A 14,462-nucleotide genomic window follows, 5' to 3' on the forward strand; every position below is an offset into this window, starting at 1 on the left:
TTCCGGAGACCGATACGGCTCTAGAATCAGGAAGGCAGCCCTCCTCGGCTGGAGGGGGTGCCCCTGTTCCACCGGCAACTTCTGTCCAACCGGAGGTGCCGGATACTTTATCGGCGGCGCTAAAGAGCGCCTCCATCGTTGAAGAACACCGTGCCCTTATGGGTACGGTGATTGAGAAGATTTAGTCCGCTGAGAGTGGACTGAATGAGGCCTGCATCAGCCTTATAACGGGCTTTGAGGTATGTTTTGTGAGGTTTTCGAAGAATGTCATAGTGTAGGTAGTAGCCCCGGATACACTGTTCGGTGATAGAAAGAACCGAACAGAGGATCAAATATATTTTTGCAGGAGACTCACTTTATGGCATATCTCTTTTCTTCAAAAGCAGGCGTCTGTAGCAACTGCCGCCTCTCAAACTGAGGAAGTCTCCGGACTGAGACAGAGTCTGGAGCGGGCCGAAGGAGAACTCGGTCTAGTGAAGAAGCAGTTGGAGGATAACCAAGGTATGCAGAAACCTTGTTCGCATTTAGCGCGAATGATTAAGTTTGTATGATGAAAATATTTTTATGATGTCCTCTAGGGGCGACGGCCGAAATTGAGGCTCTTAAGAAGGTTGTGGCCGAAGCCGAGAAGAAGGCAGCCACAGAGCAGGCTCTTCGCGAAAACCACGAGGCCAGGGTTATTGAAGCTGAGGAAGAGCTTCAAGAGGCCGTGAAGAAATGCGAGACCTTGGAGCAGAGTTTATCAGGGAAAGTATCCGAACTCTCCCAAGCTCGCCAAGCCGCAAGTGATGCTTTTTCTATGCAAAGCGTGTATTTGAAAGGAGAAAATCACGTTTACTAATTTGAATTCGGATTTCTCCAGGGGTATTTGCGGAGCTGCCACGCAGCATATCTGATGCCGCCCAATTCTACCGAGCCGAAGAAAGGAGCACTGCGGAGAAGCTCTTCTGGTCGCAGTATCTTGCGCCGAATTATCCGGTGCCATTTGCCGATCAGCTGAAATAGCTGATCGAACTGCATAAGGCGGCCGAACTAGCCATGAAGGATTTAATTATCCAGCTATGGCCCGCCGAGCCGATTCCAAGCAGCTACTTCGGGCTCGTGAAGCGGCTTGTGAGTGCCTTCCCTCGACTTGATGTCATAAAGCGGTCGGTCTGTATTGAGGGTGCGAGAATGTCCTTCGCCCGCGCAAAGGTGCACTGGGGGAAGATGGATGCTGAAAAGCTGATGGCCGAGGGACCGCCGGAGGGGAAGGAGCACCGCAAGCCCGAATTATATTATAATAGTGTCCTGAAAGGATCCCGCCTTGCGGCGGAGCAATGCACCAAGGACATTATATTTCCATGAATACAGTCATGTTGTCCTTTGTAATGTTGAACAAGGTCATTTCTATTAAAAAAAATTTGACAGAAAGACTGTAAGGGAACCCCCTATAGTATAATTTCTATTATTTATTGCCTGTTATTTGAAATTTTTTCCTCCTGCGCGGCCGTTTTATATATTAATCCTGAGAGTTGGCCAGTCGTCGGCTTCTGCCCCCACGTAGGAAGTACGGGGGTGTTCGGGATAAACATGAGCACTCTTTATCCCAGTTTTGGGTCCTTGAAGGAGGTGTTCAGCACAACGAACTAGGCAATCGGACTATAAGGCTTTATCACTCTCACTTAGCCATAGGAGTTTGACAAAAGGATGGTAGGCGCAGCCCCTGGTGTTTGGAAGACCGCACGAGGGGCTCTATGAGCACCTGATCAGAAGAAAAGCCGATCCATCGCACGCTGCATTAGTTATCGCATAATGCGGAAGAAATCCTTAAAGATTTTATAACCTCTCGAACAGCTGACCAGCTCTCGCCGTATCATGACAGCCACTTTTCGGCTTTCTCTTCTCAGGCGCTCGTCCGGAAGAACCGGGACACAATCGTAGTAGTTCTCCCTGTGCCGCCCTAGCCGATATAGCAGAACGTAAGGCGGCAAAACATAGGAGCCGGGCAAACCCAACTATTGACCCAAGACATGATTCGGAGCTGATGCATATAATGCTATAAGTTCGGGGTGCCGAACGACCGTGAAGGTGTTCGGACTTTATTGCCGTATTATGGGTACAATGAAGCCCTGGCATGTTAAGGCATATCGCGATATGCGGATACCATTTGACAAAGAGTGTCAATAAGAAACAACAACAGATAAGCATCATATAAAGCCACATGTTGGAAAATAACATGTCGATGCGTATGAGTACAGGTAATGTGATAAAAATAAATATGACTTGGGAACCTGCTGAGACTAGGCGGGGGGAGGCTGTGTGCGGATCCGTAGTGTGGTCGGATGGTCGTCAAGGGGCGTCTCTAAGGATTCCCTTACGCATTCGAGCTGTTTCCATGTCGCCAGTCCTGGCCTACGCAAAAGTGGACCTGCAAAGAAAGTGCAAAAAAGATATTTATGTGCCATGTAGCGGTTAAGCCGCATTATGTGGCCTATCCTCGCTATGCCTCCGTTTACTGCCGGAGTGTTTTAATTGAGCTCCGCACAAGCCGGGCTATCCTGCCACGGAGTAGTCCGGACTCCCTTGACGGTGTCCGGGAGCTTGGCCGTCGACTCGAGGTTCGATTGAGAGATGCCTTTCGTTGCTTCCCCTGTCAAGGCGGTGGTACATTCTTCGGCACAGAGGTTGAGTTCGGCCTTGCCATTAACTATTATGACACCACGCGGACCGGGCATCTTGAGCTTACGGTAGGCATAGTGTGGCATCGCGTTGAATCGAGCAAACGCGGTTCGTCCGAGCAGTGCATGATAATTACTGCGAAAAGGGACGATGTCGAAGGTTAACTCTTCGGTACGGTAATTGTCCGGTGATCCGAAGACTACCTTCAGAGTGATGGAGCCTGTACAACGGGCCTCCACACCTGGTATAACACCTTTAAAGGTTGTTTTAGTGGGCTTGATCATCGAATGATCAATACCCATCTTGCGCACTGTGTCCCGATACAGCAGGTTTAGACTGCTGCCTCCGTCCATAAGGACTCGCGTGAGGTGAAATCCGTCAATTATTGGGTCAAGGACTAGTGTGGCTGAATTGCCCTGATTGGTATTGGCCGGACGATCAGTACGGTCGAAAGTGATCGGCCATAGTGTATATTGTGGGGCGACTGACTTCGACAAGTCGACATCCGTAAGAGTGCACATCCGTTCCAGCTTGGGAATGTGGGTGGTGTTTATCATATTCACCGTTTTGATTTGCGGGGGGAATTTCCTTTCCCCTCCTGTGTTCGGTGATCGGGGCTCCTCCTCATCGTCATCGCTTTGAGACCCCTTCTCCTTGTTGTCGGCACCTGACCGGCCGGCTTGTTTGAAGACCCAGCATTCTCTGTTGGTATGATTGGCTGGTGTTCCTAGGGTGCCATGAATTTGGCATGGACGATCGAGTGTGCGGTCCAGACTGGACGGGCCCGAATTGTTCTTTTGGAATAAATTTTTCCGCTGACCGGACTTAGAGCCACTGAATCCGGCATTGACTGCCGTGTCTTCGGCATTATCACCATTCTTGCGACGCTTGTGTTTGTTGCATCGGGGCTTGCCGCTGCTATCTCTGGCCTCTGATGTGCCAGGATTGCTTGCTGTGTTGTTGCTACGAGCCAACTAGCTATCCTCGCCCGCACAAAAGCGGGTCATGAGTGTCGAGAGGGCTGCCATGGACTTCAGCTTTTCTTGGCCGAGATGTCGGGCAAGCCACTCGTCGCGGATATTATGCTTAAAGGCCGCTAGGGCTTCGGCATCCGGACAGTCGACAATTTGGTTCTTTTTAGTTAGGAACCGAGTCCAGAATTTCCTGGCTGACTCTCCGGGCTGTTGGGTTATGTGACTTAAGTCATCAACATCCGGTGGTCGCACATAAGTGCCCTGGAAGTTATCCAGGAATGCGTCTGCCAGGTTCTCCCAACTTCCAATGGAATTTGCCGGCAAACTATTCAGCCAATGCCGAGTCGGCCCCTTGAGTTTTAGTGGGAGGTACTTAATGGCGTGTAAATGATCCCCGCGGGCCATGTGAATGTGGAGAAATAAATCTTCTATCCATACCGCGGGGTCCGTAGTCCCATCGTATGGCTCGATATTTACGGGCTTAAACCCATAGGGGGAGTGCGGCGCCTCTATGCCGGGCTACATCACGACGCAGTTCAAATGAGTCTGGTATGTTGTATTCGGCCCGGCCAGATTTGCTTTTAGTGTATCCGGCGTGACGGTCATCGTCACGCGTTGGGGCGCGCCCCCGTGATCCGTAGATCGATCTTGACTGTCCTGCTTTGTTTTCCAATTTGTCTCGCGGGTCATGTGTGGAGCCCCGGGCCTTCGTGTTTTTGCTTGTTTGGCGGCGGGGTGCGGGCTAGACTTCGGGCTGATACTCCGCTTTGTCTCGGCCACGAGGTGGCCGATCAGCCGCATCATGCGCTGGTAGTGTAGGTTTTAATGCCTCCTCCTCGAGTTGAGGTAGCAACCTACGCTTTGGGTAACTTTTTGTTGGGTGTTTGAGTCCGTATTCCTCGGCCGCCAGGACCTCAGTCCATCTATCAGTTAGCAGATCTTGATCAGCTTGAAGCTGCTGCTGCTTTTTCTTCAAGCTTTTTGCAGTGGCTATAAGCCGGCGCTTGAAGCGCTCCTGCTCGACGAGGTTCTCAGGCACGATGAATTCTTCGTCGCCGAGGCTCGCCTCGTCTTCGAAGAGGGGCATGTAATTGTCATCCTCCGAGTCTCCATCCATTGCCTGTTTCTTAGGGCTAGCTTGCCCGTCCGGCTTGCTCGAAGCTTGGCTGGGCGGGGTTGTTTTCGTCTTCGGCACCATCCGGAGTGCTATTGTCTCTTGTGCCGGTATCGCTATTTTTGCTATGGCGGGGCTTAGAGCGGCGCCTATGACACCGGTGCTTAGATTGCTTCTCAAGGGGATTATCCTCCGTTGCCTCATCGCCATCGCCTTCTTTGGGCGTGTCCACCATATATATATATATATATATATATATATATATATATATATATATATATATATCATATGATGAGGTCGCTGTCCAGCGCCCTGTGGGCGGTGGTTCCTGTTCTTCTCCTGCATCGTCGTCCATACCGTCGATGTCTTCCGAGTCGAAGTCAAGCATGTCGGTTAAGTCATCGACAGTGGCTATTAAGTGGGTGGTGGGTGGGGAACAAATTTCTTCGTCGTCCGCTTCCCACTCGAGCCGGACATAGTTCGGCCGCGAGTCTCCTGACAGGGAGAGAGATTTCAATGAATTTAGCACGTCGCCCAAGGGCGAGTGCTGAAAGATATCCGCGGAGGTAAACTCCATGATCGGTACCCAATCAGATTCTATAGGCACGGATGCACGCGGTTCGGAGCCTATGGCCGGAGACGAGTCCGAGGGTCCGATGACACAGACCTCATTGGAGGCGCAGTCTGTGTTCGGCTCTATCGCCGCTAAGTGTGCGGCCTCCGTGGCGGGGTCCATCCACCCGTCCTCGGATGGCACGATGCGCTCTGGATTAAGAGCCGGGGCGACCGTAGGTGTGATCTCCCAAACGCTGTCCGATGGCAGATCTAAGTCATGCTCCTCGTGACTGTTCGGCACACCTGTCATGGGCTCGAATCCGTCGAAGATCAAGTCTCCGCGGATGTCGGTGGTGTAGTTCAGGCTTCCAAACCTGACCTGATGACCAGGGGCGTAGCTATCGAGCTGCTCCAGATGGCCAAGCGAGTTGGCCCGCAGTACGAAGCCGCCGAATACGAAGATCTGTCCGAGGAGGAAAACCTCACCCTGGATCGCATCGTTACAGATGATTGAAGGAGCCATCAAGCCTTATCGTGACGACACAGTGGAACTCTCCACGAGAGCACCAATGTTGGTGTCGAAACCGGCGGATCTCGGGTAGGGTGTCCCGAACTATGCATCTAAGGCTAATGGTAACAGGAGGCGGGGGACACAATGTTTAACCAGGTTCGGGCCCTCTCGATGGAGGTAATACCCTACTTCCTGCTTGATTGATCTTGATGATATGAGTATTACAAGAGTTGATCTACCACGAGATCGTAGAGGCAAAACCCTATAAGCTAGCCTATGGTTATGATTGTTGTCGTCCTACGGACTAAACCCTCCGGTTTATATAGACACCGGAGGGGGCTAGGGTTACACAGAGTCGGTTACAGAGAAGGAGATCTACATATCCGAATTGCTAAGCTTGCCTTCCACGCAAAGGAGAGTCCCACCCGGACATGGGACGAAGTCTTCAATCTTGTATCTTCATAGTCCAACAGTCCGGCATAAGTACATAGTCCGGCTGTCTGAGGACCCCCTAATCCAGGACTCCCTCACACTCCATCTCCTCCTCTCCTCCTCTCCTCCACTCCATCTCCTCCTCTCCGGCGACCTCCTCCTCACGGTGCTCCTCCTTCGGTGGCCTCCTCCTCACGGTGCTCCTCCTCCGGCGCCCTCATCCTCCCTCCTCTCCTCCTCACGGTGCTCCTCCTTCCTCTCCTGCTCACGGTCCTCCTCCTCCTCTCCGGCGACCTCCTCCTCCCTCCTCTCCTGATACTCACGGTCTCTCCTCCCTCCTCTCCTCCTCACGGTCTCTCCTCCCTCCTCCTCCACTTCCGGCCACATGTGGAGCTCCCCCGGCACAAAGAACGTACCAGATCCAGGTCGAGAACGAAATTTGAAAAAAATTCAAGCAAAAAAACGAGCAAAAAAAAAGCCAAAAAAAGAGCCATATCTAGATCGAGATCCAAATTCAAAATTCAAAAATAGCAATGACGCACGGTGGGGGTTAGACAGTGCGCACTACTATTTTCCCGCCTTTAAAATTCAAAAAAAAATCAAAAAATAAGTTACCAGTGATGCACCTGTAGCAATAGTAATGGCGCACTACAAGGTGCGCCATTGTTACCTGCAATACTAATGGCGCACCAGATGTGCGCCATTAGTATTTGTTACTAGTGGCGTGATAATAGTGGCCCATCTATAATGCGTCATTAATGACAAAAATAAGTGCGCCATTAAGAGTCCTTTTTCTAGTAGTGTAACAGTTGGTTAGTTGCTCCCAAGCTCCGCAGGAGACAAGGAGTTAATAGCTCCAAGGCTCAGACTGTGTTCCGGCTGGTCCACTACAACTTAGGCCCACGAGCTGGGACTTGAGAAAATTTCTTGAGCAATGCTATTCTTGCGTGACACAACTATTTCACATTAGTACAATTCAATGACATTACCCGTCTCATGCGTCCACTTATTTCTGTTAGTCCCACCCTACGGTCCTCCTCCTCTTTCTCGGAGAGCTTCTCTAGTACCTCGGACAACGAAGTTCTGTGCATTCATCAGTTTAGTCTTTCATCCATCTCTATTTAATTACGCATCACTTACTAAATCCTAATATGCATGGCGTGCAACCTCCTTTAAGGCGTTTAATTGCGCACCACTTAATTAGCCCACATAGGACTACATATTCCTACCTTCCTTTAGCAAGACTCATTCTCTTCTCCCGTCATCATCCCCATCCTCCTCTTATTGATTCTCAAGCTGACTTATTGAGTTGTTTGATAAAAGGTAACTCCAAAAAAAATATAAATTGGTGGTTTTGGTTCTGAGGGGAAAGGTGGTACTATTTAATGATAATAGGAACAACCGACTTATTGAGTTGGAGTTTTCTCTAGGCCCAACAGAGGCCCAACGCAACATGCGTTATGTAATTGCAGTCGGCCTAGTGGAGCGTAGGTTACAAAGAGAATGCTAACATTTCTATGCATATTTTTCCTGCTGCCCAATCAAAGCAAAAAAAAAAGATGTATAGCGAGCCCCTTGGCCATGTAGGGTCTGACTCCCTATAACCTAATCAAAGAAAAAAAACACGAAGCTGGCCCCCTTGACTGCACGGTTTGGAGGCCCAGCCTGAAAATTTATTTATGCATGGACGGATAAAAAGTTTAGTACCACCTGACACGGGAGAAAATAATTCTATAAGATGAGATTTGAAATTCAAATAAATGCACCTTGCTTTATTAGTAGGTAGACAGGTATAATTAGTTCTGCCAATAACCGGCTTTGGTGAAATGTGGTAGCTCTTTTTTAGCGGTGACTGATCTCTGTTAGTCATGTATGGAGAAACATAATATATTGGGCAGGAATACACAATATAATTCTCTCTAAAAAGATAACATAATATACATGAGAGGGAAGACTTTTTGGATCATATGATAAGACGAAGTCATCGTCCTAGATGTCGATGACAAGCAAGCTCTAGCTTGCCCAGCAGTCCCAGATAGAAAAGTAAAGGCGCGTTGCCTTGTTATTTCCCCTAGTCAATCCCTCCAAAAGTAAGTTCAACAACTTCTTCAAAAAGAAAGTAAGTTTAATCTCATCAAGTAACCCAAGACTGATCGCTGTCAGGAAAGATGACACACTGTACCGTTGACATATAAATGCAAACGTGGGTGTTTAAGAGGAGCTGAGTGGCCTCGAATAACTACTCTCCGTAACACTTCCTAAACAAGCACACGAGTTTACGGAAATTCGATACGGGTCATACTAGCCTTTTACTAACACACGGGTATTGATTCTTCAACTTGCACTGGAATAAAATTAGCCAGCATATGTATGCAGTAACTTAACATACTTGGGCACTTGTGGTCCGGTCGTACTCAACAGTCGTACTCTGACGCACAAATAAGACTTTCTGAAGGTTTTACTCGAAAAAAATGGACTTTTGAAGCTAATCAAAACGTCCTTCTGTCTCTCTCTCTGTCTCTCTCTCTATCTATCTATCTGAGCACCCAAATGCCGTTTGTGTTTGAAAATGCAAATTGGTCAGCTAAACGTCTCTCACCTCTCTATATATACCGACATACTAACTGGACAAATCAATCAAATCAATCCATCAAATCTTCTGTTCGGCCCTTCCTTGCTGCATGCATACAAGTACGGAGATGGCGAGGTCTTGGTCGCTTCTTCTGCCGTTTGCTCTAGCATTGGTTGCTTCTGCTTCTCACGCTGCCATTGTGGAGCACACCTTCAATGTAATTGAGCACTTCTTTTCCTATGTGCATACAGTTGTATTCTTCACTTCTCATGCATACTCATAGTTTTATCTCATCGAGTTTAGTTACCTGCCGGTTTATACCTCTCATAGTGGATAGTATCCTAAGTGCTTGCATTTTTGTTTATTATGCCATAATTTTTTTATTCTTGTCACCTGGTATGCATGCATGTCATCGTTAATATGCTTACAATTAGCTTCTGTTTAATTTTGCACCTAGCCACCATGCAACAACGCATTATTTTGGTTGGATCAACAGATGTATTGTCATGAGACACATGTTAGAATACATGGGCTTGGCCAATGAGGAATTTCTGAAATTCCTCATATAAATCTCAAAGGTCCATGTGTAAATGACAAATGGAGAGGTGCAATATTTAGTTGCCTAATTCTCTTAGCAACACATGCCAATTATTATTTATGAAAAAGAAAAGAATCATTTTTTTTACCTTCTAGTCATGACCCCGATTTTAAGCCCTTAAAAATTACTGTCAAATTATCTCATACTTCCTCGAATTCGACCGAGTGCTATGAAATTCTTTTTTATTACCCCAAACTGCTCAGGCGCCACGTTGAATACGCTTATAACAAAAATGGGTTCAAGTTGTCCATCTAGTCAGCTATCACATCATCCTAACATGTGGTACATGATTGTCGGTTTTAGAGAACATAATAAAATATCAGAAATGCTAAAAATCATGGCAAATTTAACTTTTTATGGCAATTTATGTTGACATGAGGATGACAAATTTAGTTTACCAGCACGGCAATTTCCTGGCAAGAAACTAAACTTAGACGGATTTCTCATGCTCGTCAACTAAATTTGTGATCCTTGGAAAACATATTTTCCCATGAAAAATGTTTGATTTGCCATGTCTAAAAATCCGACGTTTGCTAGATATTCCTGTCCTAAAATATAGGGTAATTTTTTTTGCGGGTAAAATACAGGGTAAATTGACATGAGACTATCTCATATTTCACCACAATCAATCGAAATCTATGAATTTTGTGTCAAATTATACCAAACACTGCTCCTGCGCCACGTTGAACACGTCCATAACGAACACGTGATCAAGCTGTCCATCTAGTCAGCTGTCACATCATCTTTTTTTTTAAAAGCTGTCACATCATCTTGACATGTGGTTCAAGATTGTTAGTTTTGTAGAAAATAATAAAATGGAAGAATAACTATTTGTCGTATTGCCACAATAATGCAATATCTCCTAAACAGGACAAAAAATTTCACAAGTCAACCATGGACTAATAAACAATGAAATATAAACATGTTGAGTGTGTTTTACCCCTCGCGTACTTGAAAGTTTCTATCTATTTGGTGGTAATCTTCCATATAATAAACATTTGATCTCACTCATCAGGTCGGGAACCTCTCCATTAGCCAGCTCTGCCAGCCGGACAGGATCATCACGGGGGTGAATGGCCAGCTACCGGGCCCGACGATTCGAGCCAGCGAGGGTGACACGGTGGTTGTACACCTCGTCAACGAATCGCCATACGGCATGACCATCCACTGGTAATCACATTACTTAGTATATGTATATGTCCTAAAAATACTTAGTACTCCCTCCGTTTCTAAATATAAGTCTTTTTATATATTTCTATATGGATCACATACGGATGTATATGGACGTATTTTAGAGTGTAGATTCACTCATTTTGCTTCGTATATAGTCCATACGAAAATCTTTAAAAAGACTTATATTTAGGAACGGAGAGAGTATATTGGTTTTGTCTTAGATCATACATTGTGAAGTTTAACCACGTTTATAGAAGAAATAACAACATTCATTCATCGTGGAAATATATTTTCATATTCTATTTAGTTGGTATAATATGAAAAATTATTTTTACATTTTATTTGTTTGCTATTGTAAATGTCAATGTTTTTTCTGTAATCTTGGTCAAACTTCACAAATTATACTTAAAATAAAACAAATGTTGCGAAGTAGTAATACGAAACAAAGGGGTACTATTTAATTTCCGGGTACTAAAATGTCGACTCATGCAGGCATGGCATATTCCAGCGTGGGAGCCAGTGGGCAGATGGACCGGCAATGGTCACACAGTGCCCCGTCCAGCCAGGTGGCAACTACACCTACCGCTTCAACGTCACTGGGCAGGAGGGCACGTTGTGGTGGCACGCCCACTTCTCCTTCCTTCGTGCCACCGTCTATGGTGCCCTCATCATCCTGCCCCGCGGCGGCGCCGAGGCCTACCCCTTCACTAAGCCCGACAAGGAAGAGATCGTCATGTTCGGGGAGTGGTGGAACGCCAATGTATTTGACTTGCAGCAGATGGCGCTCCTCACCGGAATCCCTGCGGGGCCAGCCGATGCCTACACCATCAACGGCAAGCCGGGAGACCTATACAACTGCTCCGCCCCAAATCGTACGCGTCAATTCACCCTCATCCACCTAAGATTGTTCTTCAATTTTATTGTTGATATGTTTAATAGAAGTTCTAACTCCTTTCACTTTTCTTCCCGCCACCCCTTCGTCCAACCTTTCACGTATATTTTATAATCAGTCACCTTAAATATACTTATCTCCTGAACCAGTTTCACTTTAATTATCAAACTTCTCATAAAACTATAAGGTAAATCACGGATAGAATTTGATAAACATTTATTTACACAATCACATTAATATAGACGGATAATCACAAACTAACATACTAGAATATGTATATATCGTTGCAATGCACGGGCATTGTCCTAGTATATATATAATGTTGTAGATCTTAACAATTTTTTCTTCTATAAAAGTTAGTACAACTTAGAATTCAATTAATTTAGAACAGAAGGGGTGCAATTTTGATGAATTTTGGGTTTGCGTGCAGAGACACACATGTTTGAAGCGAGGAAGAATGAGACGTACCTGCTCCGGATCATCAACGCTGCGCTCAACACGCCTCTGTTCTTCAAGGTCGCGAACCACACCTTCACCGTCGTGGCGGCGGATGCGTGCTACACCACGCCGTACAAGACAGGCGTGGTGGTGGTCGGGCCCGGGCAGACCGTTGACGCACTCATGGTCGCGGACGCCACCGCCGGGCGCTACTACATGGCGGCGTCCCCCTACGATAGTGGGATACCATCGGGGCCGCCGTTCAGCAAGACTGTCGCGACGGCGGTGCTGGAGTACGCCGGTGGAGCGAACACGACCTCACCGCCTGCGCTGCCACAACTGCCAGGGTTCAATGACACGAACACTGCGCACAGGTTCCTCTCCAACCTGACCGCGCTGGTGCTCCCCGGCAAGCCGACCGTGCCGCTCGCGGTGGACACCCGCATGTTTGTCACCGTCGGGATGGGCGTCGCGGACTGCCAGCCGGAGCAGACGTTGTGCAACCGGAGCCGCACCATGTTCGCGTCGAGCATGAACAATGCTTCCTTCGTGCCGCCAAGGAGCACCTCCATGCTCGAGGCCCACTACAGCAACTTGACGGCGGGCGTGTACACCCGCGACTTCCCCGACCAGCCGCCGATCCTCTTCGACTACACCGCCGACGCGAGCAACAACGCCACGATGCAGTACACGACCAAGTCCACCAAGGTGAGGACGCTCCGGTACAATGAGACGGTGGAGATGGTGCTCCAGAACACGCGGCTCATCGCCAAGGAGAGCCACCCCATGCACCTCCACGGCTTCAACTTCTTCGTCCTCGCGCAGGGCTTTGGGAACTACAATCAAACAACTGCGGCGCCGCAGTTCAACCTCGTCAATCCCCAAGAGCGCAACACCGTCCTCGTCCCCACTGGTGGCTGGGCCGTCATCCGCTTCGTGGCCGACAATCCCGGTACATCATGCACTAAATATATTCCCACTAGTATATAATCATTTCCTTGAAAAGTTAGAATCATGATCTGATGTTGTTAGCTTGCTATGAAGGGTTGAGCTTGACAAAGCTAACTAAATTTGCTTGTATGTTAATTGCAGGGATGTGGTACATGCACTGTCACTTCGAGGCTCATCTTGATCTCGGGTTGGGAATGGTGTTTGAGGTTCAGGACGGGCCCACACTGGATACTTCTCTGCCGCCGCCACCTAAAGACCTGCCGCAATGTTGATCGATAAACTAGCTAGGGTCATTTGCTTTAATTTGTACATGAATAAAGAGGAGCTGAAGAGGCTACCATATATATATTTGGTTGGTATTTTAATAGCTCTGCATTACTTGTTAGTTTTTGTAAGTTCGGTTGTAATATGGTTGTGATGTGTGTTTGTCTGTTATCTTACGTGAATTTGTTTAAAATGGCACTTCACTGAAGCATCAATTGAAAGAAATATTCTCCTCAAAAAGAAATTGAAAGAAATAAAAGAGCTACTCTTTAAAACAATGCAATGCATGCACACATACACACAAGCTAAGACAACATAAAACCGAGAAGAGCAGCACCCACGGTCATGGTCTTAAAATGAAGCACCACCTTTTTTTTAGAAAAGGAGGTTGAACCCCCGGCCTCTGCATCAATCGATGCATGCAACCATCTTTATTAATTATTCCATAAAGGTCTGACAAGAACATACATCAAATCATCCGAAGCCACCACTCACACCTACAAATTCGATAATAAGGAGTGCTCTCACTCCTCATATCTACAACCAGTGTCGTCGCCGATCCATCCACATAACGTATCGGGACTAACAGCCGGTGCAGCAGACCTAAAGCGCCACCACATGCACACGTTTTAGAAGCCGCCATCTTCATCGGATCACAGACCCATCTTCAGGAGATAGATCCGCATCATCCTTGCCAGTCCGGACATCCATCGACGCCGCCACGGCGCCACTGCCCTGCGCTCATCCGTCCAGACGCGAAGACTCTGGAAGAACTGTCGTGCGTAGCACCTGCCAACTACGCATGACTCAGCGTAGCACCTATCGGCCAGGCATGACTTGACAACTCCACCGACGCTCCATGCAAGACGGAGCCGCTCCACCTCCTGCATGTGTCTTCTGGCGCTGCTCCACAAACGATGCTCCCAGGAGAGAAATGGCACCGCAATACCGCCATCGTTCCTAGGGTTTCCCCCGAAGTAGTGCCCATCACAAGCAACCGTCAAGGACCCACACAGTGCCCACCACCACTCAGTCCTCAAGGCGACGCCTTCAGGAAGGTCAGGGCGTCAAGGACGCCGCCGCCACCCACTGGAGTTAGGATTTTCACCCGAGAGGCAGAGAGGGGGGAAATGAAGGAGCAGACATAGACCGACGTCTCCAAGAAGAAAAGCGGCGCCATTGAGCGTCGGTAGCGGCACGGCCGGCCGGGGCCGACCAAGGGGTTTCCCCCAATCTGGATCTCCTCCACCAGCTTCACCCGCGGCCAGGGTCCCGGTAACCAAGCCGGCACCGTCAGTAACCCGCAGGAGAGAAACCCACTGATCAG

General features: G+C 47.9%; 1 protein-coding gene across 1 annotated transcript; it reads left to right on the forward strand.

Moving 5' to 3' along the window:
• Nucleotides 1–8,910: 8,910 nt before the first annotated feature.
• LOC123163899 (laccase-25) lies at nucleotides 8,911–13,338 on the forward strand. The gene is made up of 5 exons (XM_044581310.1): nucleotides 8,911–9,036; nucleotides 10,433–10,587; nucleotides 11,083–11,462; nucleotides 11,913–12,872; nucleotides 13,013–13,338. The coding sequence occupies exons 1-5, from the start codon at nucleotides 8,929–8,931 to the stop codon at nucleotides 13,141–13,143; spliced, it is 1,734 nt and encodes a 577-aa protein (XP_044437245.1). The 5' UTR covers nucleotides 8,911–8,928; the 3' UTR covers nucleotides 13,144–13,338.
• The last annotated feature ends 1,124 nt before the right edge of the window (nucleotides 13,339–14,462 follow it).

The sequence above is a fragment of the Triticum aestivum genome, chromosome 1D (genome assembly GCF_018294505.1).
Source record: "Triticum aestivum cultivar Chinese Spring chromosome 1D, IWGSC CS RefSeq v2.1, whole genome shotgun sequence".
In the NCBI taxonomy this organism is placed as follows: domain Eukaryota; kingdom Viridiplantae; phylum Streptophyta; class Magnoliopsida; order Poales; family Poaceae; genus Triticum; species Triticum aestivum.

Excerpts from the sequence above, each read along its gene's own strand:
- LOC123163899 (XM_044581310.1), top strand. The coding sequence starts at position 8,929 with ATGCATACAAGTACGGAGATGGCGAGGTCTTGGTCGCTTCTTCTGCCG. Across the intron at positions 9,037-10,432 it reads TTGTGGAGCACACCTTCAAT|GTCGGGAACCTCTCCATTAG; the intron begins GTAATTGAGCAC and ends CTCACTCATCAG. Across the intron at positions 11,463-11,912 it reads CAACTGCTCCGCCCCAAATC|AGACACACATGTTTGAAGCG; the intron begins GTACGCGTCAAT and ends GTTTGCGTGCAG.